Source organism: Solea solea, chromosome 3, assembly GCF_958295425.1.
Source record: "Solea solea chromosome 3, fSolSol10.1, whole genome shotgun sequence".
In the NCBI taxonomy this organism is placed as follows: domain Eukaryota; kingdom Metazoa; phylum Chordata; class Actinopteri; order Pleuronectiformes; family Soleidae; genus Solea; species Solea solea.
Window position 1 is genome coordinate 26,262,531 of NC_081136.1, and position 27,905 is coordinate 26,290,435.

Below are 27,905 nucleotides of genomic sequence, written 5' to 3' on the forward strand. Positions count from 1 at the left end.
TGAAGTGACCATAACAACTCGGGTGTACGATGGAAAAAATGTGTCTGAAACTAGTACTGGTATCATACTGGAGGTAAGGTGGGACATTTCAATCATCATAGCATTTGCAACAAACTTTAAAAAAAAGATTTATTATTGACTATTGTGCTGCCAAATAATAATTCATGTGTGCAACAATTGTTGGGAGTGACTCTTGAAAATAAGGTCAAAGTGTGACCTCTGACACATTTGTTTTGCCAGTCTTTCAGTCTCCACTCTCTTTGTGAGAGAGCATACATCCCACAGCAGCCCGGCAGAGGTGGACAGGGAGTCAGTGGGTTCACAGGGATGACCGAGGGCCATCCTGGGTGGAAAGTTTTTGGAGAGTGAGACGAACGGCCTGGCCCTCCCCTCTGGGGCCCCTAAGACTAACGTGATCCCTCCATTTGTGCCCTTGTCATAAAGAATGCGCCCGCTAAACCACTTTCCCACCAGTAAGAGGATTACAGAGGTAATGCTGCTGAATTAAGAGATGCTCCAGCACATCTTGACATTGGAAAGATGATTATTTTTATTATCTGGTCAAAACTAAACTCATGGAGATGGGAGCTGGAAATATTGGTGTTGGTTTTGTAGCCGCTCCTCTCCTAAATTTTAGTTGTCAGTGATTATTTGAGCGTTTGTCCTCTTTGTAACACTCTTGTTTTGTGCTGAACGAAGCATGAAATGAGGAAGCATGTCATTACTCTCAACAGTCATTTTTCCTCCCTTAGCTTACCAAGAAACCACCCAGGGACCTTTCTAGGAACGATATTTTAGAGTCTAGCACTAATTTGAGTGTCTCGTTTTGTTAAGTATAACTCACCAGATACAGTGACCACTAGTCTAGTGTATGCTGGTGAACAAAGTTCTTGGTTACAGAAAAACTACTGAGCAGATTTTTCATCATGAATTGTTGTGTTTCTGGTTGGTACATGTACAGTACATACAGAGTGTGTCTGTTCTACAGATAAATAATCCACACACTTCCTTTAAAACAGCAACGCACTACAAAAAAAACTTGACTAAAGTTTTGATTTCCTGGTGCGCAAGTCAAATGATTGGTAGGATAATAAATATACCACACCGACACTGGACAAAAAACTTTCAAATTCAGTTTTAAAGGGGTTTCTGACCAGTGGAAATGAGTTAACTCTGCGTCCAGTTTAAATAACCGAGGAGCACAGGGTTTGTTTTATCTTCACTTTGCTCTTTTTTTCAATGATGCAAAGTCCTGAACATGTTTTGGTGCAACACAATTATGCACATTCGTCTTTTCTGTCAATTAACAGCCATAAGCCATGAATGTTTCTATTTTTTCACTTATGACGTCACATTTTACACACAAATATTAGTGTGAAAGGGACCATCTTCATTTTGGCTGTTCCAGTATGACGCAATCTCAACGAACCTTGTGTTCCTAATATGAGTTATGTGCAATCATTTCGAAGCTAACGCTGCGATGGAATGCGACTGGCGTGGAAAACTGTGTGAAAATTCAATGGTTATTTTGCCGTTTGAGGTCAATCTACTGGAGTGCAGTCCAAACTGTGAAGACACTCCAGTGACGGTTGTTGGATTTTTCCCACTGTGTTCGGAGGTTGTGTTTACGTAGTGACCTTGATCCTGTCGCAGGCCTCACGTCCGATCAGGATCAACTACGCCTCTGTGTGAGTGTGTGTGAGTGTGTGTTTGTGTGCGCGCGTATGCGAGCGTCACAACAAGGTTTCCAAAAGACAACTCACGTCCTTTTTGGCGACCTGTTTGCTTTTCAGTCTGATGGACACCAGCCTCTTTTGTGTCACCAAAATACAGCGGCTGTACTCACACGCCCTAAAAAAAAGGGGGCACAAGCGCAGCCACATGTGAAACATGGAATTTAAGATTAAGCTAACAGTTCAAAACTCACCAGTCCCAGAAACTGTCGGATCCTACACCAGTTCAGCTCTCACGCATTTGACCCCTGCAGAACGTTTCATTCACACCTGAAAAAAACCAACATTTATTTTCCTAATAAAGCATGAGGTCTCCTCCTGTGTGGAAAAAAGGGAAGAAAAAGTTGCCAGTCTATATTGTAATAAAGATCCTCCTCAGAGGTCGACTATTCCAGGAAGACACACAGTGGGGAAGGGGTCAGTAAGTTTGAGGAGCAAGAAAATCCATGGTCTACAGTCAGGGAAAATGAAAGTTTAACACATAGAGACAGGCGGGGGGGCTTGGTGGGAGACTGGCACATTTAGAGGTGATGTTCATTTGGACAGTATACAGTGGACTTACATAAGAAATGGACAGGAGGTTACCCACTGTGGGATGATTGGACCTGAACTGCTTATTTGTGTGGATACTGCTAAAGGAAAAGTTCAGATTTTGTGTGTAATGTGCATATATGTGGTATTTGCACATTGTCAACACTGACTTTGCCGAGCATGCCACCATTTACATGCACTGATAATACGTGTGACAGCAGGGACACAAGGGTTTTAACCGTTTGGTTTGGTACAGTACGTATTTTTTTTTTGTGATTCCATTAGCAATAGTGCCAAAATAACCAACCACTACTGTTCCATTCTTTGGTACCCTTCCCTTGGCACGTACCAGAGTGAAATGGCACAGTACAGTCAGGGCGGAGCCACACCAGCGACAGTCAGTCACAGTCAGTCGCTGATTGGGTGACAGAAAAAGTATAAATAAACCATGGAGGTTGAAGCAAACACCCGCCGTCTTTTCTCCGTACAAAGATTGACGTCCTGTTGAGACAAGCAGCCACAAATCGGGCAGGAAAATAACAGCCGTTATGATTTCACGCTACGTATCACACAAGTCAAAATGCAAGCCATTCCAAACCGTACTAATTTTCTGGGCTGATAAGGAGACTGATTCTATGCCCTTATCAGCTTAAAGAATTGGACATTCTTAAGTAAATGTATGTCAGTAAGTAAATGAGTATGAAGACTGGAACTCGACATGCTAGCAACTAGCCAACTAAACTAATCAAAACATGACAAAAGACCTAGTTTGATGATGTCAGGAAACAGTGTGGGATCATTGTTGACTTCTTCACCACTGTCAAGGTAAATCTTACGATGCCACTAAGGGGTGTGGCCCCAAAGGTAATGCATCTGATGTCATTAAAATTTTGGAAGCATTTGGAAGCATTTTGGCTAATTTAAAGACACTATTCAACAAGTTATATATGTCTTTTTAGATATTTTAATGCAGCAATGTCACATGTTGTATATAGTTTTTGTTTGCTATGTGCTACATTTGAATGTGTTTTCTTGTGACTTCCATAAACTCACCAAACAGGGCGGCAGTAGACCAGCAGCTCCTGTGTCTTCAAGCTAAAAAATGAAAGTTAAGATTTCCTCTATGGAACAGGTGTTTTCACTCCCAGGTGATTACACCTATGTGGTTGGGTGGGGAAGTGGGCGGGGCTATGTAAAAACATAAACGTGTGAGAAGCCCCTCCTCCTCATATTCAGTACAGAATGGAAACACAAGAGAAAAGAACCTGTAGTAGTTTGTTATGGTAATAAATAATAATGTATAGAACTTGCTGTGTCGAGTGTGTGGAGGAATATCATGCAATAGTTGAATGACAGAGAGAAAAAAATAATACTTTATCCACAAGTGACCTCAACGAAACAGGATCTCCAAACACACTGAGTCACTCGTCAAGTCGAACCAGTCACAGGTTACACATATAAAAGTCGTTCCTCCTGTTTATGTCCTGAAAGTAAATGTTAGCCTTTCACTCAAGCTCACTCTTACTGAGCCATTGCTTCTCCTTCGCTTTACATTAGCGCATGTAGCATTGTTGTGCTACACATAAGTAAGAGTGGAATCTATCATTTCTCATTCTCACAAGGAAGTTGTTGTTTGTTTGGGTTTTCTTTTTTTTTTAATCATATTATTATTGTCTTATAATGACTCAGCATTGTCATGAAAGTTGAGCGACCGGTTATTTATCTAGTATAGCGCAACGAGTACAGCCCTCAGTGCACCACAATGTCATAACCTAATGTCACTCATCTCAGGTGACACGTTTGCAGACACCCGAGTTAAAAAATGTCTCATTCTCACATCACGGCTATTTAAAGTAAACACTTCTCCAGAGATTTGAAAAGACTGCCAGACTGAACAGTGTTGCAACCCTTTTCTACTCATGCTTCAAATCGCCCTGTTTCTTGTGAAAGCTGTGGTTTCCTCCATTGATAGTGAGGACAGGGACAGGATGTCTCCTGTCGCATTTCGCCAAATGATTACAAAATAACAGCCTACACTACAACTACGATGGTTGACAATTAACTTTCTCAGAGGACGTCATCCGACATCAGCATTTCTTCATACTCTGCATAGGTGTGTGTGTGTGTGTGGCAGACTAATTCCCCAGAGTAATTAAACAACAAAAGGCAACACACCCACACCAAACTCTGCATTGACTTCTATTCACTTTAAGCCCAAACCTGAATCCCAACCAGCCAATGCTTAACCTTAACCTTAACCTTAACCTTAACTTAACAGTAATTTACATCCTAACACTGACCTCTACCGGGACCTCATAAGTTAAATACGGTAGGACCGAATGAGGACGACTGGTCCTGACAAGGTCAAGTACATGCACACACACACACCCATATGAGTTTGCTGAGTGGCATTGTTGTGGGCTTACAACCCAGAGGCAGCTTAATCATGCATTATACAGTTCACAGTATCAGACGCTGTTACAGTGAACGCCTTGTTTCGTAAAACTTCTCAGGAATTGGCTCCCGGTGTGACAGCTGCCACATGACACGGTCGGCGAGAATGGACAACCCTGTCGAAGAGGGAATGAGTTGTCGCGTTCTCGTTACCGTGGTTTCTACCCTTGTGGACTATTTCGACCACACCTTCAGTCAACAGGCCGACCATGGACACTCCCTCAGCTAAACTTCCTGATCTTCCTCCAGTGGGTTCATTGACGTTGTAGTAAATGTTCCTCTGACCCCTGCTCCAGTTTCCTGAGCCTTCTTAGGTCTGCTGGCTCGAGCTAAAACCCCAAACAAAGGCTTGTACATAGAGTGAGTCACAAATGTACTAATGTGGGACTGAGAGCTGTGGAATGCACAATGTATGTGTGTGTGTGAATGTGCGCAGATTATGAGTATAAACACAAGTTTTCTTCACCTTTGAATAATTGATTTCTCTCATTGTTAATGTTAAAAATGTGTTTGCTGTGTTCTGTGTTCATGATAATGAATACGAATAATTATATTATAATTACTATTTTTAGATTATTCAAACATTGTCAAGTGTGAGCAAAGTGCAGTGAAGATTTAAGCACAAAGTCAGGGAAAACTAAAGCACTAGTGTGTATAGCAACTACACTACAAAGACAGGACTTCCTTTTTGGGGGGGTGGGTTCTTTTTTCTGTTCATGAAACAGGAGAAATTGAGAGACCTTTACAAGAAAATGTCTGCACATCATTAAAAAAAAAAAAAAAAATTATAATAATTTCTGGAAAACAGACCAGCTCCGTGGATCCGTTTGCATCCCAAAATCCTTCCTCGTCACTATGGAAACAGTGATCACTCTCAGCGGGTAGAATGTCTGCAGTAATCATGTGTCATAAGATCTCAAAGCTCAAAATTAATGTGAGGCCTAAAAAAAATTGGGAAGCAGTTCCTGGTATAGAGACAAAAAGACAAAAGACCCCTTTATTTCCCTTTACCTGCAGCTGATTCCTGCAGTCAAACCTGAAGTGCCCTGAGGAGATTAGCAGGTAGTTATAGTAGAGAGATGTAGTAATTGGTCCATAAAATGTTAGAAAATGGCAACAAACCCAAAAAGTATTCAATTGTAATGATTTTTTTGTTATATGAGCAAAGAAACTAGAAAATAATCACATTTAAGAAGCTGAAAAATCTGAAAACTGTTTCCCAAAGCGACTCATTGATCGTCAAAATAGTTAACGATTCACTTTAGTAATAATAGTGGTATCAGTGTAGTCTGACGTGTGTAGCTGTAGTACAAGTGGTAATAGTACAAGTAGTAGCGAGCCTTAAGAGTAAAAGTGGTTTTACCACACGACGTTGTGAAATGTATGACTGCACATTCACGGTAAATTACAGACTGTATGTCTTCTGTAAATGACTGCGTCCACAACACTGTACTTTCATGGCATAAATACTGTATTTATCAGTGTAGATTACACTTTAAAGATCCCTCCAGAGGGGTTTGTTATAATGCAGGAAATGATTGACAGCGGACCATCGTAAAAAAAAAAAATGTTGTGATGTTGTGAGTGTTGCAGTGGAGGGAGACAGTGATGAAGAATGTGTGCGTGATCCTTATCGGGATGTTGTAAAGTAGTAGAAAAACAGTTGTAGTATTAGCAGCAGTTGCAACAGAAGGGAACATTATTTTCCAGTCCTGGAATTCAAAGGTTTTTCCATACACCGGCCTAATAATTAACAGAGTGTGCTACGCTCAGTCCTCACTACATTAATAATAAACTGGAAACCAGAGCTGTGGAACGTTTCCCTCTGACTCTCTCTCCCTCTCTCTCTCTCCCACACACACACACACACTCACACAATACACCTGACCTAACGAGATGAGCCAACATAATTGAGGATCAGGATGGCCCATAGTCACATGACGCCGTTTGAGCGTAATCTCCTTTAGATATGGAGGTCTGCTTTGAAGCTGCTGCGCCCACCCTGATGTGGACCGACAGGCGTCCGGGCCACTTTCAGTCCACTTTCCCTTCAAAGGAAATACATCTGACGCGAACCTGCGTCTGCGTATCTGACGAGATGTGCGTGTTATCGATCGAGAAAGTCAAGAGAGGGGAAACTCTTGTAAATCACAAACACCTGAATCAGATAAATGTGATTGTGTAGTTGTAAAAATGTGAATTGTTTATCTTCATTTTCTGGCAAATGAACATGGTTTCACCTTCATTTTTACAACACTGGGCCTTTTCCACCACAGCAACAACACAATTTGAGTGAGTTAAGTGCACTTAGCTAAAGGTTATAGATCCAAACATTAAAGCCAGGATCAAATGTTGTGCCATTGTACGTTTGCAAACAACAGTCACATTTCTGAAGCACAATTACATGAATTATTCACGAGTCTGCACACATGTGCTCATCAACATGACACTGTTTTGACTCACTGCAGTGCTTTCGGGTAAAGAGAGGAAGTGAGGATGATGGTGGTTTGTACCTGGTGAGGCTTCGAGCTCTGCATCCAAATACACAGCCACATCACACCATGACTTCTGCTATCAGCCAGAACTCAAATAAAACTCTATCTCACATTCAAACTCTTGGCAAATACTGTGTGTCACTTACACAAACAGGTTCAAATGAACAAATGCAACACTCACTAAACATAAAGGATAATTAGTGGAACATCTAAACGTAATGTTGCGTATTTCAAATGGTTTAAGTTGCTGATAAAACACTGATAATGATATCAATGTAACTAACACCAAACGTCGTTATGATAAAATATTGCTGTGTAGTCCTGCGGTCCAGGACTCTGACTCAAAAGAGGACTCCAGCACTGCTGACTTGGACTTAAACTAGACTCGATTCAGACTGAAAAGTCGAAGATAAGCGCTCTGACTAATTCTCGTATCAAAATATACACATGTCACATGTTTGAAAATGAAACTTTGAAACCAAAAAAAATGTGTGAGAGACACACGCGTCCCATACTTCACGCTCCTCCTTCCTGTGGGTGTTTTCTCGATAGTCATGCAGCGCTTGGCAGACACTAAACACCGGACGTTCCCTTGATGACTTAAATGCTGACGATTTGACTACTTTTTAAAAAAAAAAATTGGTGGCTGGGACTTGAACACTCCGACCTTCTTGGGGACTAAAGTAGTGGCAGGCTTGTTATCGTATGTATTGTTTCTATTCCTGAGTCAACCAAGAGTCATGTAAAGGTTTTGTACACTTATTTCCACTTGCCATACATCCAGGTTCTATTTTCATCCACATATATCCAAGCCTCTCTCGGATCAACAATACATGGAAATTATTTATTTGACGTTCCAAACTGTAGACGTCTGGTTTATTAACATAACACTGAAAAAAAAAAACATTTTCACCTATGTTAGCCCAGCATCAAACACCGGGAGCAAGTGTTCACTAAATATTTTCTATTTTAATATATCTACCATATATTCGCCATCAAAGACATCAAAGCCCCACGGTGGCTCTTTATCTGATAACATCAATGGTCCACGATACCACACTCCACAGTCAGTTGACTCCTTTAAGTGTTCACATATTACAGTCTAACGTACAGTATAATCCTGCATTAATCGATTAAAGCTCCTGTCACACTCAACTCAGAATTTGACGACTCTCACTTAAACTTGAACATTGGGGACTCGACTTCAATAGTATCAGATGCTTTATTATACGGCAGTTGATTGACTGATTGTTTGATTGATTAATTGATTGTTTGATTGACTGACTGTAGTCATTGATCAACCCGCTGATAAACTCAGTACAGTGCTGGTCTGTAATACAGTGTCCGTAGGTTTCCACTCTCTAGGTCACTCCTCTGTTTGTACACAAACCCACGACTGTGCTGGGGTAAGAAAAAAAAAGGGAAAAAATGGAGCCACGCCTCCTGTTAGCTCCTCCCCCCCCCATTCTTCTTCCCCCTCCCCCCTCCGTCTGAGCTGATGCAACGCTCATCTTTAAAAAGGGTGAGTCTCCATCCCTCCCTGTAGCAGATCAGGGAGCTGTGATTGAGTGCGCCACTGCTCTGTGGAAATTGCCTTAATTGTAGTGACTACATTTATTTCCTCTCTTGCGTCAGCTTTCTTTGCGTGTTTATTTGCTACTTCGGCCAGTGTTTCTTGACTCTGATAACAGAGGGCTCTTTCAAAACGACATTTCAGCTTTTTTTCCGTTCACATTTTCAACGACATCCACTGAAGGATCAACGGGTCTCTCGTGAAGAAATCATCTGGACATCTTTTAATTCATTTTTCTCACCAGTGGAAGGATTTTACAGGCCTCCTGCCTCATCTCTGAAAGGTAAGACTGCCGGCATTTTCTCCACTGACAGTCAGTCAGTCAGTGATGAGTGGGTGTAGACGCGGCGGCACAACACTCCAATGTGCGTAAATCCATTCACTGTCTGGTTTCATTTGCTTTGAATTCTGAAGATCACTAAAATAAAGATGTTGTCTCTTATTTGAGCCCAGCTAATTAATATTACATCTATATCCTACCAGATTAAATGTTTTTGGTTTTTTTTAAAGCCTGAAATGTTAGTTTCCAACCCCCCTCTGAGTGACCCGAGGCTTTATTTGTAAGCAGGTCAGTCCTGGTCTAAATAAATATATGATGAGGGTGGTGCTGCAGTGCTGCTCTCATGTCTGGAGGTGGTAGAACAGCTGTCACTGTGCCAGACCAAGAGTCAACACAAATGTCTCCATTCCAAAATATCACTGTCGCGCCTGTGTGAGTCCATTAGAGAAGTGGCTTTAATCAGCACCACCAGACTGAATTTGAGCGCTCTCTGCGCTCTGCGCAAAATGGAGGGGCCATGCCCATTAAGGGACAACACGTGCCTTTGTTTCCATTGGAGCCGGTCGTGGATATAATGTCACTAAATGCCACTGGAGTCACTGCGCCTTCTTTTTTCCTTTTTTTTAAGGGAGGACGCACATGTGCGCACCTACTTAATGATTGTTGATATAAAGTAAAATATTAAGTGATCAGTTTTAGTTCAATGTGGTTCTTTTATTAGGGAAACACAACTCACATATGTTGTGTGTGCGAAATAAAAAGACGCACGTTTCCATGTGGTTTAGAAGGAAAACGTGCGCAAAGTCTGCGGCGTTTTCTATGTTTTTTTTTTATTTATTTATTTTTGTCATTCAGCGCCTGACAGTGTGATGCCGGTCTGGTATTTTTCCACTGCTGCCGGTGCGTCACCCACTCCCCCCCTCCCTCCCTGCAAAGGCGAGTCACATGACCGACTGCGCGGGCATGGTGGCCATAATATTGATTATTCTGAGGGGACGCGTGAACGCGCACAGCTAGACGGGCTGGAGTGGGCGGGCATGACGCAGACAACAGGAATGCGTTTAATTTGTAATAATAAGGAAAAGAAGAGGAAGGGAAAAAAAGAAGGAAGATGAAGAATTAATTTATACAACACATTTTTAAGTGCGAGCAAATGAAGAAAAAAGAATAATAGAGTATAAAAGAACAATAATAATAATAATAATAACAATAAAAGATAAAAGATAAAAAGTAAATAATAAAAGAAGTAAAACTCAAGGCGGTAATTCAACAATAAGACGCCAATGTGAGAAAATACCAAACATACCAATGATAAAAAAGGGGGCAGTAATGCAACGTCACACATGCTAAACGCCCTTAAAACAACAAAGAAGATTAAAATTACTAAATGTGTCATCTTTCGGCAGTATGAATGAGACTGGCACCAGAACGGAGATGGAGTATCTGAACCAGTGTCAAGATGAAGACAACAGCAGCTTCAGTGGCATTGAGGCCACCTACCAGGACAAGAAAACCCCACTGGGCTGGTGAGGAGCGACTGCAGTACTTTTCACATCTGAACATAAACACTCCACACACCCCAAACGCCCCTGGTGTTCATGTCTTTAAATTCTCTTCTACTTCCTTTTCAAACCAAAGCTCGGATCTGGACCCAGAGAATCAGAAATTCCTCCCCGAAAACAGCCTGGGAAAGAAGAAGTATGAGACTGAATATGTAAGAGCTCCTCTTTGACTCCACTTCACTCCTCTCCTGTAAACACAGGTGTCACCGTTCCCTAACAGTCTCTCGTTTTCTCCACAGCATCAGGGCAATGCTTCCTTTGGCATGTCCGTCTTCAACCTGGGCAACGCCATCATGGGCAGCGGCATCCTGGGTCTTTCCTACGCTATGGCCAACACTGGCATTGCCCTCTTTGTGTAAGTCTCTAATTACTCATCCGTGTTCACAATAAAGATACTGAAACATTTTTATAATACAGAGAGGAAAACTTTCGAACTGTATTTGGTCTAGAGAAGGAAGGATTACTTAAAAGTAAAACGAAAACCAGCTCTTGACACAGATGAGTGTTGGTGTCATATCTCAGCCACAGCAGAGGAGAAAGCGTTTGCAGGTGTGGTTTCATTTGCTGCATCAAGGTCTTATGCTGGTTAGATACAGGGTGTTTATTTCCCGCCTGTGCTGTGTGTGTGTGTGTACCCTGAGGTGATTGCACAGGGGGTGGAAGGTTTATAAATGCTTACTGCCTCTCAATCAGGTTTGCTATAGTTCACTGTGTTCTAGTAAGAGCTCCCTCTACTGGTTATACAATGTCACCAATTTAAATGAGACCCTGGGTTTGTGACATTTCCTCGCTGCGCCATTTTAAGTGTAAGCAAATTTGGAGATTGATGTTGTCAGGTGAACCAAGATGCCACTTCTCCTTGGGTCATACACAAGGGGTTTTTACCACCACCTCAACAGCGTTCTCTGTCAAATTGTTCAAATTATTATAAAGTATTTTAAGAGCGCAGAATCACTTGTCCTGCCACCTAATGACAGTCGCACGTCTGTTTGAAAACACGAGGAGTGACAGGAGAAGCAGCTTAGCCGAGTTAATCCGGCTGCCTTTGGGCCAGAGTTACGTAAGGAGAGCCTACGCGCTCACAGCACGGAGATCATGAATGGCGCAGGCGACGCTGCACTGTCGGCAGGCAGCTGACCAACCTGAGCCCGACAACTGCGGGAAGTGAGGGATTACAAATCGTGTGTATAGTTGCTCCCTATCTCAGATTAAGACAATGTCGCCGACAATGTGTGTGTGTTTCAAAAACACAAGTCTGTTGACATCAAACAATGAGGCCATGCAGAGCATATATTTGTAGATCCCACCGTGTATAAAGTGATAACGGGTTGTGAGTGTCAGAGGCAGGTAGGCACGCCAAAGGCTTTAAGCAGCTGGACGATCAGAGGTAACAGTGTGTCTTTACAGAGCAGGTCTTAAATGACCCTGACTATTAATACACCAGGCACACAGTGCTGCTGCTGCTGCTGCTGCTGCTGCAGCATCACAAGGGCGCTAAGATCATCCCTTACAGGGAAAACGTTGCAGACGATTCTCCCACTCACGAGAACGTTGTGACAAAGTGCACTCGAGTCACAAATCCTCTTGTCCTGCCTCAGGCTGAGGAGAATTAACATTCCTCTTTTTATTGGCCTCTGTTTACAGGATTCTCCTCGTGGCTGTCGCCATCTTCTCCTTGTATTCTGTCCACTTGCTGCTGAAGACGGCCAATGAAGGAGGTGCGTATCTGAGACAGCCGTGTATCAGTGTCTTCTTTGGATTTAACTTTGCCAACCTTTAATTTCTTTTCTGTTGTTTCTTCTCCATAGGTGCACTTGTGTACGAGCAGCTGGGCTACAAAGCCTTCGGGTTGCCGGGGAAACTGGCTGCATCCTTCTCCATTACCATGCAGAACATTGGAGGTGAGAGACCGTGGCTAGAAAAACAACTATTGTGTTTGGAAACATGAGTCAGTCTTTAAGCACGGTGTTGTTCCGTGGAAGTGCTAATTGCTTTTTATTGTCTTTTTCAGCCATGTCAAGCTACCTCTACATCGTCAAATACGAGCTGCCCATCGTCATTCTGAATTTTGTGGGACCCAACAATGAGTGAGTGATCAGATATCTTCTTCTTCTACGTTGTTGTTTTATATGAGAAAATATCGTCCGGTGTCTGAGAATCTTGACACACAGTTAAACATCGGCGCCACATTTTCCCTCTCCGTTTAACACAGAGTTAAATAAATGTGTTCCAAGAAACCGGTCTGATCTGCCTCGGTCGGCTTTTGGCCAAAGAACAATTGATTGAGTTTCGGTAACGATTTATCTGTGGCAATGAAAATATCTATAAAGCAGTTGTGCAAGGATGCGTCGTTTACTCAGGCCACCGGACGTGTTCGTAGAGTCAGGACTTGAGTGTCAGAAGTGATGTGTTTGAAAAAAAACGTTTAGACTTTCTAAATGACACAGACATCCGAGGTGAAGCCGCACAACAAAACCAAACCGCTGTCCTTTGTCCCCCCCCCCCCCCAAGTGCTCTTGTCAGAGAAGTCTCTCTGTTGTAGCGGGGGGAGGGACGACAGTTTAAAAGAACAGTCAGTCAGTGCTCAGTCGCTTCAAAGAGCCCTTTTAGGAGATGCTGCCGGGTTCCGCGTCGAGACGGAGCGCGAGATGAGCTCACCACAGACTCGCTGCAAGTCCAAAAAACTGGCGCGGCTTAGTTTGTGAAAGATGCAAAAAGACACAGGATGTGTCAAGACTGTTCTTTCAATGTGGCGTTTGTGCTCATCCTTCTACTACCAATGCTTACATTATATACTTAAAATAGATTGAATATAAGTATTATTTTTTTTTATTACTTAATCAATGGCTAGGTGTGACTGACATGTGGTTCTTTGCTGTGTTATAGAGAGTGGTACACTAACGGAGACTACCTGGTGCTGCTGGTGTCCTTCTTCATCATCCTGCCCCTCTCTCTGCTCAAGAACTTAGGTAAGAGCTGCCTGTGTGTTTCTCAACGTGTTCTGAACATGTTCGGAAAAAAAAGTCAAGAGTACTTTCCACAGGGTATCGTAAAAACAGTAGCTCATGTGTTGGTGTGTTGCCTCCCCTCTCCTCTCCAGGTTACCTCGGTTACACCAGTGGTCTGTCTCTGCTCTGCATGGTGTTTTTCCTGGTTGTGGTGAGTCAAACTCACACACACACACACACACACACGTATTTCCTGCACACAACATTGGCACATGAAGCAGTCTGCTGTTCCAGAGACGTCTTAGTCAGAGAGCACGTTTCAACTTTTCCACAGCAGCTCCCCTTCCTTTGGAACACTGGGAATTCATAGTGATTTCATAGTGATTTCATTAAACCACTGTCATGAAAAACACAACAAAGTAACTCTGGCATCTTTTGACTGATTCATGACACGAGTGTAAATGTCAGCACACAACGCTCACATCTACAACCTCTTCATTTGTCCTCCAGGTGATCATCAAGAAGTTCCAGACCCCGTGCCCTCTGCCCGAGGACGTCCACGCTTTCAACGAAACCTTCAGCAAGTTGCTGAACTCGAGCTTGTCCCAACTAAACTCCACCGCCGTGGACTACAGCGAGGACGCCTGCACGCCGAAGTACTTTGTCTACAACTCGCAGGTGAGGGTCTTTTGCTCTTTTGCTGCAAAAGTGCAGAGAAGAGACCGTTTGTGCCACAAAACCCCGATCAATCGTATTCATTTTGTCGCATTTTCGTGGCCCTCCAGACCGTCTACGCCGTTCCCATCCTGACCTTCGCCTTCGTTTGCCACCCGGCCATCCTGCCCATGTACGAGGAGCTCAAAGAGTGAGTGCACAACTTTCTTTTTTTTCCATCAGCACGATGCCAAATTGAAATTTCGGATTGATGTGATTTTTGTGTCTCAATTACAATATTTTGTCTCTTTTCAACAGCCGCTCCCGCAGAAAGATGCAGGGCGTCGCCAACGTGTCCTTCCTGGCCATGTTCATCATGTATCTGCTCGCCGGACTTTTCGGATACCTGACTTTCAATAGTGAGTCTTTAAAGTTTTGTAAATGCACCAAAATGCACTGGAATCAAATGACTACAATGCAACAAGGAGGTAACAACACCAGTGTGGGTGTAACAAGCAGTCATTGCCCCCCAAAGTATTGTCAGAGCAGGTCATTGACCCAGAGTTAAGAGGACAAGCCTCCAAGTCTTAATTAAATACAGATACAGAAACTATCAAGGACAGGGCCAGGACTGTTATGTAAGACTGGGAAAAAACCCACCTGATGCGGAACTGACAAGGTTGCCAGCGTGTTTGTGTTCCTGTTTGCCGTGGCTGGAACATCTGAGTGAATATGGAGAAGTGTTCTCGGAACAACTAACTGGTTATACAAGAACAGGGCTGCCAGCAACGGCTTCCTCAGTCGTCACGACAGGGCAAAGCTCTGCAAATAGTTTTTGAGCAAGGGCGTGTATGGATTGAGAAATCATCGTGACGTTTTGGAAAAGGCAAAAGTGAAGCCGTGCACAAACACGGCAGCTAATCTTAACGGAAGGGATTCTTTGAAATTAGTCACGATCAAAGCAAGTAAAGAAAGAACAGACGCACTTTTTCAAGTACAAACACACACAGTCACAATTGATCTCTCCTGTTTCTGTGGAATCTGCATGTTCGTCACGTGCATCTCGACTGGTTTTACCTGTTCTGCTTGTCTAAATGGAGTCTCGCCTCTTTCTCCACAGTCCACGTGGAGCCTGAGCTGCTGCACACCTACTCCAAATTCTACAAGTCCGACACGCTCCTGCTGGTCGTCCGTCTGGCCGTTCTGGCCGCCGTCACCCTCACCGTTCCCGTGGTGCTGTTCCCTGTAAGTGTCAAAGATCTTAGTTCCTCGTCCACACGGAAACAGAACTTTCCCTGTAGTGTCAGAATAACCTCCCCCGTCTCTCTTGGCAGATTCGCACCTCCATCAACCATCACCTGTCCAGCTCGAAGGAATTCAGCTGGATCCGCCACATCATCATCACCGTGGTGCTGCTGGGATGCACCAACGCCCTGGTCATCTTCGTCCCCACCATCAGGGACATCTTTGGCTTCATCGGTGCGTGTCTCTCTGGGTTTAATGTCTAAAAAAGACAAACAAACTCCAATACAAAAAAATGTTACGTGACTAACGTTGGGATTTTCCTTCTGCTCACAGGTGCATCTGCTGCTGCTATGCTCATCTTCATCCTGCCCTCGGCTTTCTACATCAAACTGGTGAAGAAGGAGTCCATGAAGTCCGTGCAAAAGATCGGGGTAAGGAGGAGTTTTAAACTTACGCTAAATGTTACGCCCATGGACTGATGGGACCCGTTCGCTCATATTGTCTCTCTCTCTCTCTCTCTTTAGGCCACTGCTTTCCTGATGTGCGGCCTCGTGGTCATGATCGGCAGCATGACCCTCATCATCATGGACTGGATCCATAACGCCACAGTCGGCCAGGACAAGCACGACAACGGACACTAAAGCTCCGCCCCCCCCCGTGCCGCAGCCGGGATGGAAGCGAGAAAGACGGTGACAACCACAAGATCTTACAACAAAAAAGAAAAAGAATAATGTAAATTATGAAAAAAGACAAGAACTCACTTGCTGCTCAGCTCTGACTTCCTGAGCAACAGACCATTGCCATTCCAAGAGAATGTATTGAAACTTTGTACAGTTTGCTGTTATAGGCCACAAAGATGGTGTTTTACTCGTTTTTTGTTTTTTTTTCGTCTCCCTTTTTATCGTAGTTTTTTTTGTTGTTATTGTTATTTTTTTGCTCGTTTTTACTCTCTTTTTGGTACAGCTGAAAACAAATATATGAAGGTGCCTCATAGTCTTAGAGTTCACCATTCAGCTCACACTCAGGCGCGGCGTTACGTGCATGTGCACGAGTGTGGCTCTGACCTCAGATCTGGTCTCACTGAGAGAGGTACGCGCATCTGTTGACAGCAGGGGCAACACATTTGAATGTTTATCCTCCTTAAGGACAATTAAGTTCCTTCCAACATTTGTTTCATCCGTTAACTTTTTTTTTTTTTTTTTATCCTTCTTCAACTTTGCCAAAAACAATTTATTTGTAAAGCGTCTTTGTAAATTGAGAGCACTTACAGTTTAGCACACTTGTAAAAAACGAAAAAAAACAAAAACAGATTTGTCAGTTTTCACAGGCGAGGCCCTACCACGCCACCTGCTCAGTGTTTGTACCGAGGCTTTGTGACCTTGCTTATAGTGTCAGCTTTCCTTGTAACACATACAGGTCAACAGAACCTGCCTTTTTTGAGCCCAACACTGGGAGCTGCAGAGTATCTCACAACAGGACTCTTGTCAAACTGTATTTATTCTTGAAAAACCTGCTGAAGGTCCTGTTGGAATCGCGTGTGCAGCGACGACACTACTGCTTATAAAAAAAAAACCTGGAGGCTGCTAAGCCGTCAGTTCCACCCTTCTATGTTTAAGGGCAGGGAGGGAAACTGAAACTGTTTTTCTTTATGAGAGAATACCTTGAATTTGACCACATCTGGTGGTTGTAATTTACCTGTAAAACTTGCAACAACAAAACGAGGAAAAAAAAAAAAAAGAAAAGAAAGAAAGCAACCTTAAAACTAGAAAGTCAGTCGTGCTCTTTGCTACTGACGACCAAACGAGAGCGTCTGTCACCAGACTGCGAGTGTTACACAGTTTGGTTACACAGTTTTCTGCTCTTGGAAAATGTTTCACACTGAAGAACTTGAAAGCTTGATGGTGACTTGCTTCCTGTTGTGCTTCCAACACTAACGTTAAACATCACCAAACTGTTGTTGTCCAACATCTATTTATGGAGAAACCATAAAATCAATGTAATTTAATCTATTTTACTATATTTATAATATTGTATGTACATACATGTGTATATATATATCTACTGAGTTCAACTGTATATACGCTTTGTTTTAACTTTTTTGATGAATTGGAGCTGTCAAACAAAAATGATCAACCCAAAACTGGTGAATTGACGATATCGAATTTGCTTTAACGCGCCAGAGCTTCTTCTGTTCGTCTCCGTTTGACCGACTGAATTTCCCCGCTCTGATTCTGTGAAAACTGTTACATGTGGAAATCCTAGAGAGAGGGCCACAGCGGTCTGTTTGTTTGTTTGTTTGTTTGTTTTTTTTAACGGCGGCCCCTGAACACAAACCCCGCCCCCTGTATTCACAAACTGTTGTATATGCTCGTCTTGGTTAGAGAGTATGTCAACCATCTCTGGACCTCAGGAGCAAAGAGGGCTTCGCCCACCAGTGTTACACTCTTGTTTCAATGAAACACTTTGTATATCCTGTAATTAATGTCAAATTAAAATCAAAGACAAACTATGACATGGTCTTTGTCGTCTTCATTATGTCTTTTGTCCGAGCGGAGTTTGTGACTGTAGTTTATGGGCACACAGAAATAAAAGTGGACATATTCCTTCTAATGTCTGGTCAGAGGCAGCTAAAGGTATTGATTTGAAGCAAAGTTTATACATTAGAACTTTTAAAATTATGTTTTTGACGGAGAAAAAAAGTTCAGTAACCAATATTTCCTATTTATTTGCTACTTTTTGACTAAATTCACTTCTGCTTTGCACTGCACAAAATGAAATAGATTTGACATAAATAAAAGACATCCAGCATTAGGGCTGTACACAGAGATAAGAGCTTTTTTTTTTCCACCCCTTCACTTTCCCCTGTGGCCTTGAACATGAAACTGGATCAGCAAACCTGTGATAAGTGTCCAAACAGATAAACTACAGCACAGCCTGTGTTTTTGCTTTTTCCTCTGGACAGAGCCTTGAAATGTGGTCGATGACCTGGACCATAAGTCCTCACCATGAGAGTGACAGAGTCTATCAAACATGTGGAGTGTTTTAAAAGATGCAGTTACTCTCTACCTCAAACCACTGAAGACAGACGGGATCAGAACTGTGTGGTTGTGATTACTCATCCATGAAGGGAAGCCTGTTCCTCTGGCGTTTCCTTGACAACACTGCTCCCTAGTGGTAACCAGAGGACAAACCAAGATGGGACGAATTTATTTGGGATGCAAATAACTTTCATTTTCTTTCCATTATTGCAAAACCTGGAGGGAAAAGAACTCTACATTTACTGCAGTGCTATATGTTGCAAAATTAATCTAATTTTCTGAAAACATAACAAAATAAGACAAGTTACTTGTTACATCTTAAAATATAAACTGATGATCAACACAGTCAATCAAAACTACGGTAAACACACACGACTTTGATTGGATGTCGGATCGGCGATGTGGATAAAATGTGTCCCGTGAACTTTGACACGTCACAGGGAAAATTCTGCGTTGTCACTTTCAGGGTAATGGGAGTGGAGTGGGTGATGACAAACTGTACTCACACATACATATACTACCATGTAGCTCCCTTAACATCTCTAACAAATATATTGAGAACTCAATATAAAGACCGTTTGTGTACAGACCTACATCCATCTTGGTTGTACTCATTCTTCTATTGCTTTATCCTCCACACGAGGGTCACGGAGGGCGCCGGTGCAATTCCCAGCTGATATAGGGTAAAAGATGGGGCATCACAGGTCTACATAGAAACAAACAAATATCCACTCTCACATCTGCAGTCAATTTAGAGTGTCCAATTTTGCCTAATCCCCAAATCTGCATGTTTTTGGGGGGGTTTTGAGGAAAACCCAGGCACACACAGGGAAAAAATGCAAACTCCATGCAGAAAGGCCTTGGTTGTACCATTAAAAGCAATATTCACATACTTTTCCATTCAATTTTCCAGTTTATCATCTTAATATGATTGATACCATACACTATGTACATTTTGGAGAGTAAAAATGACAATATTATTATTTAACACCAAGTTCACATTTGCACCAAATACACTTTGGGACAGTGTTAAATGCGCCTCTTAGTCAAATAGTTAAATTTAACACAATTTCACAGTGTATTCAACTCTTGTGTCAAATCAACACTATATATATATATATACATATACATATATATATACATATATATACACATATATATATATATATACATATATATATACACATATATATATATACATATACATATATATATATATATATATACATATATATGCAGAGTGTATTTGGGTCCAATCAAAAAAAAGGAACTAAATTGAATATTTTACTGTTACTTTATCACAACAAAGTTTATTGTGTACTTATCTACTGCAACGCTGAAACATTCTGTTTCATGGTTTCATTTGATGCCTGGTAGTTATTTCAGCCATCATGGTTTAAAGGCCCAGTGTGTAAGAATTAGTGACATCTAGTGGTGAGACTGCAGATTAGAACAAATGGGTGACAGCTCCACCCCCATCCCCCTTCCCAAGGCTATGAAAACATTATTTTAAAGCAATTACACATTAGACCCTTCCAAATGTTACACACTGGACCTTTTACAGGCAGACAAACTGTATACAGAAATGGACACACATCATGGTACCAGCCACTGTTTGTACGGTGACTGCTGAGAGATGCAACTGAGCAAACAGCTCGACTCCCAAGATGAGACAAAAAGAAAAGGTGCCAGTCACTCAATGAGGGAGAGAAGGAGGTGTTTTCCTCTGACAAACACAAAGAACATCAGGAAGCAGCTAATTTATTTTACTACTCTCTGGACACTTTGCACAGTTCATGTTCTCGCACTGACATTTATTACACATTGAGGCAGGATGTTGGGGTCAGTTTCATCTGATTAGCCCCTCCCCCAGGACCTGCACCACACAGTCACTGCTGACTGGCCATTCCATTTAGCACTTCGTCCACCAAATCAAAATTATATTCACACTCATCAGATTCCAGCCCATGATTGGGCCACAGACTAATCGAGACAACGCACCTTTTGTTAAACTAGCATTTTTCTCTGAAATATGATATATTTAACAAAAAAAACAACAACAAAAAGAACATTGACAATATTCTGTTAATAAGCTATGTGATCAGGATGCCATGGAGGAGAAATATTTCGTACCAGCCAGCACCCTGGGAGAGGCAATCTAATACAGGAGCTAATGTTGTTCAATGAGCATTGCATCACAAGTATCACCCCCCCACCCACCCTGCGCTCCTTACAGTAGTTCCCAAGCCACATGATCTATGCAAAATAAAGGGCTCTTGCATTATAATTTCTGATTGGGTCATTCTTTCCTAGCAAAATATGAAAATCTATAGAAAAAAATCTTCATCGTTCAATAAAAGGTACAGATATCAAAAAAATGAAAATGCCGGCTCTCCAACAACTTTCAGTTTGGAGGCCAAATTCCAGCTTGAGGAAATTGCACTTGAGCAGCTGAATGGGTCACTGAGGGCGTAGCTGTGCCGTCAGCACAGCAGGTGGTCACTTCTTGCGAGCGTGCTTGTATTTGTCCACGTAGGCCTTCACCAGGTTGGCCACCTTGCTGGAGTTCACCTCGCCGCTCTTGCTGTGACACACCTGAGAAGAAAAAAAAATACAGCCAAGGGTCAACCAAACAAAAAACAAACAAGGGTGTAAAGTGACCACATGTGTGACATTATGAAAATATGAAATCCCAGGTGAACGCAAGAGTGATCAAGAAAGAAAATGGACGACATAAGAAAGAGTAAACATTTCAAAGTGATTGTTGCCTCTGCGTATACAACTTACTCACAATCTCCATCTCAATTTCGTCTTTTCAGCTCCACCTGATGGCAGTTACTGTCATTACATGCACAACACTAAACAGGCAGATGAGTGAGCAGTGGAGATGATCATTCTGATACATTTCTAGAAAATAACATGTCAAGACGATCATATTTTGATGGCATGATTATTGTCTGAGGGGGAAAAAAACTGTTTTACTGTTTTATGATTATAATGCATTGTCATTTGACAGATTACATGTCATTACGGAGAGAGTTAAGTGCAATGCTCCCTTTCCTGCTTTGCTGCTGTTGGTTTAAATTATTATCTTGTTATTGTCTTGTTGGTGGACCATACTTATGTTCTGCCTGCAGTCTGCCAGTTACACTTGCAGAAACTGTGCTACTGTTGTTCATAGAAAAATACTTGACTTTTTTATGAAGTTTTTATGCTTACACAACCATGACGTTTTTAACTATGGTTAATAGTGAAATTGGTTCATATATTCTTCCATAAGAGAACTGCACACAAACCATAGCAAATGAATCCTTACTATGGCCCCATTTGGACATAACATTCAGTTAAACAGCAATATTTTTATTTTAAAATGTGGACCACTAACACATTTTCAGACACAGGCCTGCAGGATGAGAAGGCGCAGGATATGTTTGAATTTCACAGGCGGAGCAAATGTAATTGTTGCAAATGGTGACACGCTTCCAGACATTAAGAAAAAACAAGTGCTCACCTTCTCTACTGCCTTGCGGACTATCTCCTTGTACTCCTCCTTGGTGATTTCCTTCTTTTGGTAGTAAGGTTTAATGGCTGTCTTCACTTCGTTTACAGCTCTCTCTTGAATCTGATGTTTCTAGAACAGTGAGAGGATGTTAGATGTCTCGAGGATGAAAATAAGGACAGAAAAACACGCCATTACTTCAAAGTCACCTTTTCTTTTTTAGAGCTGTCGGGTTGAGCCTTGTGATGACCATACTGAGTTGTAGAAGACGGTAGCACTTGGCTGAGTGCCATCAGTCCCTGGGTCACTCCACCAGCTTTGGTAGGAGTGGGAAGCAGGGCAGGTTTGCCATAACCCACCATGGCGCCGACCATCTACGGAAAACCAGGATTTAAAAACACATTTCTGGAAAAGTACGTTTACATACAGCACTCATGTATTTTAATGTTGAATGGACCTTATGCACTGAGCGTCACCTACTACCTGCGCTAAAATATAAACCAGCCCCCTAACTTCTGGTCAGTCATCAGTAATGGGAAACTTGGACTTTTTAAGGCAACGTTAGCGATATACTGTATTAATTAATTTTTAAGTAGTTCTTTTAGTAGTTAGCTCCAAGGGATTCAACATGGCATAAAATGAAAAATTTTAAGGGGACAACAGCAGAGCACTGGAGGATCCCTCTGTGTAAATACTCTTGGTAACACGTATATGCATGTTTGGCTGACAGCTCACCGGAAATAGTTGGGCTGGCTGATTGAAAACCAGGAAGTGGCATATAGTCAATTCACCACAATTTACCATACCTGAGTCATGTGGTGATCAGGCTGGGCTGCTGCAGTCAGGCTGCCATGCTGCATGGGTGGAGGCGGTGGGGGAGGAGGTGGGAGGCCCTGAGCGCCGACAGCAGGCACCTGAAGCAGTGGCACAGCAGGGTGGAGATGCACAGGGACTGGAGGAGGCATTGCGTACGGTGCAGCAGGCTGCAGGCTGACAGGCAGGGCTCCTCGTGGGCCCTGCATGGGGTAGTGATGGTGAAGAACATTCAGCTGAGGAGGATGAGGAGGAACCACGTTCATCACAGGCACCGGAGCGTTACCTGGGACTGCCTGGGGAGGGGGCTCACTTTTAGAGGGATCTGTAAACGAAAGAAATGAACATTTAGGGCAGTGTTTGGCAGTAACAGTGCGTTACAGTAATGTTTGAAGTCTGACAGTTGATTCAGAGGACTGTATATTTGTACAAGTACAGATATGTTTCAATTCATCCATTCATTAATAAAATGTGCACTTGAGAGAAGGTGTTCAAGCAGAACATGGAGATTCAAACAAGTAATGCAAGTAAAACAAGACCTTCTAAAGGTCTTTCACTTTTTGTGCATGGTCACATTTGCAATACAGCATTACATTTATATTTTCTTCTAGTATTAAATATACCAGTTGGGTCTGAGGAAAACGTGGATTCATGTCGTGCTCTTTTTTCAAACAGCAACAGTAGTGTTTCTGACAAGTAAGAACTTAACAGAAAGTTTTGACAGTAATAAGAGAAGCTGAAGAGAATTCACCTGCTACTGCAGCTGGTTGCTCTTCCTCTACTCGGTTCCAGCCTCCCGGTCCACCTCTCTCCTTCTTGGAGTAATAGTCCTGAACGTCAGCAGGTAGTTTCCTCCTGACAGCCCAGCTGGATGCCGAAGACCATCCAGAGCGGTCGAGCATAGAGTCACTTGGATCTGACTCTTTCCTCCGGCCACCACCCCTGTTTTCATTGAAGCGACTGTATGCGTCATTCCCTGAATTGTTGCCTGTACCTGAGAAGTTGTTTCTGGGCTGCCAGCGGTTGTCTGAGGTCTCTTCCTGCTGGGTGTAAAAGCTCCTATTACTACCACGCCCTGCACCTCTGCCACCCCGGCCACGTGACTCTCCCTTACTCCCACCACGGTTACTGCCACCACTAAAGCCAAGGTCCCGGGTCTTCTCAGCTTCACTAGTCTTTTCTGTGACCCAGTCAGGATTTTCTGACCAGGCCTGGCGATCTGGGGAACCTTCAGAAGGCACACCATTTTCAAAGCGGCCAGCGCCTCCGTGATACCTCCGTCCCTCACCACCAGATCCACTGCCCTGACCTGACCTCCACCCACCTCGACGCTCCCTCCTCTGCGGAGACTGCTCTCTGGATGTTGGATATTCAGGGCTGGGACCCCGTCTGTGAGACCTTGTTCTGGATCGTGACCTAGACCGAGATCGGGACCTGGATCTAGAGCGACTCCTTGATCGTCTTCTCCTCCTCTCACGACTACGCTCCCTCCTAGAATAGTCTTTCTCTCCATCACAGTCCCGGTCACGATCACGGCCCCGGTCTCTGTCTCTGTCTCGGTCTCTGCTGCGAGCTCGTGAAGAGCGGCTAGAGGGTGGGCTGTCATCACGCTCTCTTGAGTGTGAGCGCCTGGATGGCTCTCGTGTAGAGTCTTTCTTAGGTGACCAAGTGGAGGTTGGGGAGTGGAAGCGGGAGCGTCGCTGCCTGCCATTCTTCCTCTCCTGGCTCTTTTCCCTCTCAGGTTGGCCCTTGTAGCTCTCGTCCTGGATGACCTGGCTCTCTGAAGGAGGGGATCCTGCAGCAGCTGAATCAGCATTCTCCTTCGACAGTTCCAAAATGGCACTGTCACCATGCTCACTTGTGGGTGAACTGCAGTCCATGGGGACAACGTTAGTGTCATCTGTAGATGGAAGGTTATTCATGCTTTCTACAGAACCATCAGCTACTGAAGGTTCCTCTGATTCAGCCCTCTTTGTATCGCCGTCCTCAGCAGCTTTTGTTTCTGGGTCAGTTACACATTCCTCCAACTCACCAGCAGGAGGGGAGCCAGTCTGGACCAAGTTTTCGCATGATTCGGCTTCCACTTCTTGCAAAGATTCTTCATTATCTGCTTCATCCGACTCTGCACAAATGACCATGTCAACATCCGGATCTGTTTGCTCATCACAATGGGGAGACATCAGGTCTTCCAGCAGAGCATCTTCAGAGTCAGGGGGTGATGGAGAGGCTCTTTTCTCAGAGTCCTTGTCTCCAGATGCAAAGGGACTGGCTGGCGGCTCCTCCTCCTCTTCTTCTTCATCCTCCTCCTCCTCCTCCTCTATTTTGTCCTGACTGCTTTCAGAGCATGAATTAGGGCTAGGAGCGGCCGAATCTGAGAGACAGGACGGGTCCTTGTCATCTTCTTCTGGCTTAATATCTTGTTCATTGGGTGGTTCCTGGGTCTCATCAGTGTCTTGTCCCATATCATTACTCAAAAGTCCTGAACTTTCTCCCATTTCAGGACTGTTACAACGGTCCTGATCTGCAGTAAGGCTTCCTTCAGCATCAGATTGCTGCTGCTCGGATTCATTTGTGTCCTCCTCATTATCTATTTTTTCCTCCTCCATATTGTCACCTCCATCGTCTTCTTCCTCCTCTTCACTTGCTGCTGGGCTGCTAACAAGTTGGGGAGAGGGTTTTTTTCTTGTTTGGGCTTTCCGCTTGCCACTCGCCTTTCGGTTTATTACCTGTTTGCCCTTCCTCTTGGCTGGTGCTTGAGAAGTTTTAGTCGGCTTGGCGGACTGGTTTGTTGATGAATCAGAGTCTGATGAACTTGATTGAGGTGGTGATGGGTCAGATGCCGGAGTCTCTTCCTGGGTTTTGCTGTTGCGTCCAGATCTTCTGGTTGGTAAAGAATCCGCCTCTTTGGTGGAAGTTTTGGAGGTTGAGGCTCGGCTGCCTCTCTTCTCTCCCCCTTTGGGACATGTGATGGCACAGACCACACCCTCAAATACTGTGGGAGAAAAACTACATCAGTAATTGTATTTACAGACCCATCAATGATATTCTCAGCACAACCTGCAGTCTGTGTCTCCTTTAAGCCAGTCTATAGCACTATGCAAATATAGGGTATTGTAAATAGTTTGTGTGCACATGTGAAAACTTCAATTCATGATAGATATTTGCATAACAGACTAATTTCTTAACAGGCCAACTTTTTCTAACTCTCCAAATTAAAAGAATATGCACACGACTGACAGGCAGTTGAAGTGCATTTAACATTCAGCAAGCATCTTGTTATTTTTTGGTGATGGAAACTTTCACAGATTGTAGTAGAAATGTTTTGACTCAGAATACATCCAAAAACAATGTATTTGGGTTTACCAACTTTAGCAACTAATCATTAATTACACAAAAGATTTCCACCGTGTGTCTCAAAAAAAAAAAATCACTAAACCATGCACTTAAATGAAAAACCAAAGCTTTTCCAATGACATTCATTAAGACAATCTTACAATCTATTAGAAACACATTCAACTCCAAAGGTGTCAGATGTGACTCACCAAAATGCCCAGAGCCCAAGGGTGAGCTGGGGGTGAAGGAAGGTGGGCTGAGTCCAAAGGGAAACAAAGTTTGGCTGCAACTGGCTGGATAGAAACTCTGCCTACAAAACACAAAATGGTAACAAACAACCGTCAGATTTCCCATCAGTGACTTAAATAGACCTGACCTTGATTTTGTTTGAACAAAAAAAACATTTTTGCTTTTAAGAATTAAAGATCATGTGCCTGTCTATTCCCGCTTAGAGTTTGTCTAAGACCAGTTTGGAACACCAATATAACAAGATGTGAGTAAACGGTGAAACAGCACATATTAAATACTGGAAAGTCTCTGCACAAAAGCGAAACTTGGCTGCATTGCAGATTATGAACTCTGCGCGTCATTCACTTCACACCAGTGGTTCTTAATGGAGAACATTCTCTATTCTCGCCCCTTTTGAGCAGCTAAATAAAGAGATTAGTTCATCTGATGCATTCTCCTAATTGCAGCACTAAAGCGTCTTCTACACAAACAGGTTGAGGCGGACCACGGAGTGAAAACAATGAAAAGTGCACTCTTAAGAGTCTGTCAACACGTTTTAATAAGATCTACCAGCATCCCCTGCACTTCATCGCGACTGTACTGGAGCCTCGTCATGGAGATTATTATTTGGATGCTTGAGTTAAAGCAGCGTATAGAGAAATGATCCAGGCTACGTTGGATACGGAGAGCCCGCTAGGAGACGGCGAAGCGCACAGTGCAGGAGCGGTGTGCAGGGGGGAAAAAAGGCTTGTCTGTCTGCACCAGATGGGGGGCATGCACCCTCGTTGTCTGATATGTTTGATGAGATATTAAGATATCGTGCAAAAATTTATACCAGTATTATTGTGAATGATAAGACATGGTACAGCTATAGCCACAGCAGAAATTATTCCTGTCGGATCAATGTTGCACACAAAAGAAAGAAATGCTCTGAATTTGGATTTCGAAACATCAATTTCAGTTTAGTCATCATGTTTAAAGAGTCCCCACAGCCTGTGAAAACAGCTGTTAAATGTACTCTGTGGTGCTCGGGGGAGATGATGAGGCTTGCAAGTTGGGAAAATAAAGTCTTAATGGCATTCAGGTGGGGTTTATTTATTACCTTGAGGTGCCATTAGCAGGGATGGCAGCAGAAGAGGACAGCCATGGACAGCCCTGCATCTGGGGTTTGCACTTGGCAAAATCAGTGTCATAAGGTATGTCCTCTGTCATCCAAACAGGCTCCGCACTGCAGGATAATAAAAACAATTTATTATTTTATGAAGCACCTACCAAATGTGCAGAGGACTATATGGACTCAAACTGCAAGGAAAGATCTTTGGATGTAGTGTACCATGCAAACCAGCAGGTGGCCTTAAAATATAATTATATTTTTCCCCCACAAAATATACATACATACATATACATTTTTTTTACAGTAGTATATAGTACACACTACTTCAATGCAGTAGTACAATAATAGTTATTATAAATATGCAGGGGTCAAAGTAATCCCAGTAGGCCAGAAAATGTCCACACT

General features: G+C 43.0%; 2 protein-coding genes across 3 annotated transcripts in view; one reads left to right on the top strand and one right to left on the bottom strand.

Annotated features, from left to right (window-relative positions):
• Nucleotides 1-8,743: 8,743 nt before the first annotated feature.
• Nucleotides 8,744-17,984, top strand: slc38a2 (solute carrier family 38 member 2). Its single transcript, XM_058623787.1, has 16 exons — nucleotides 8,744-9,069; nucleotides 10,473-10,592; nucleotides 10,705-10,780; nucleotides 10,868-10,983; nucleotides 12,273-12,346; nucleotides 12,437-12,529; nucleotides 12,640-12,715; nucleotides 13,515-13,597; nucleotides 13,729-13,787; nucleotides 14,087-14,254; nucleotides 14,362-14,441; nucleotides 14,549-14,649; nucleotides 15,351-15,475; nucleotides 15,565-15,709; nucleotides 15,809-15,906; nucleotides 16,000-17,984. The coding sequence occupies exons 2-16, from the start codon at nucleotides 10,474-10,476 to the stop codon at nucleotides 16,114-16,116; spliced, it is 1,530 nt and encodes a 509-aa protein (XP_058479770.1). The 5' UTR covers nucleotides 8,744-9,069; nucleotide 10,473; the 3' UTR covers nucleotides 16,117-17,984.
• Nucleotides 17,985-20,258: 2,274 nt separating this feature from the next.
• scaf11 (SR-related CTD-associated factor 11) overlaps nucleotides 20,259-27,905 on the bottom strand; it is a 15,287-nt gene continuing 7,640 nt past the window's right edge. For both annotated transcript variants that reach the window (XM_058623786.1, XM_058623785.1), the window contains exons 9-15: nucleotides 27,489-27,614; nucleotides 26,368-26,468; nucleotides 23,577-25,817; nucleotides 22,819-23,150; nucleotides 22,222-22,386; nucleotides 22,025-22,144; nucleotides 20,259-21,108 (exon numbers count right to left, since the gene is read on the bottom strand). In XM_058623786.1, the coding sequence (XP_058479769.1) occupies nucleotides 21,013-21,108; nucleotides 22,025-22,144; nucleotides 22,222-22,386; nucleotides 22,819-23,150; nucleotides 23,577-25,817; nucleotides 26,368-26,468; nucleotides 27,489-27,614 (3,181 nt within the window). In that variant the 3' untranslated portion in view covers nucleotides 20,259-21,012. The remainder of the gene's footprint in view (nucleotides 21,109-22,024; nucleotides 22,145-22,221; nucleotides 22,387-22,818; nucleotides 23,151-23,576; nucleotides 25,818-26,367; nucleotides 26,469-27,488; nucleotides 27,615-27,905) is intronic.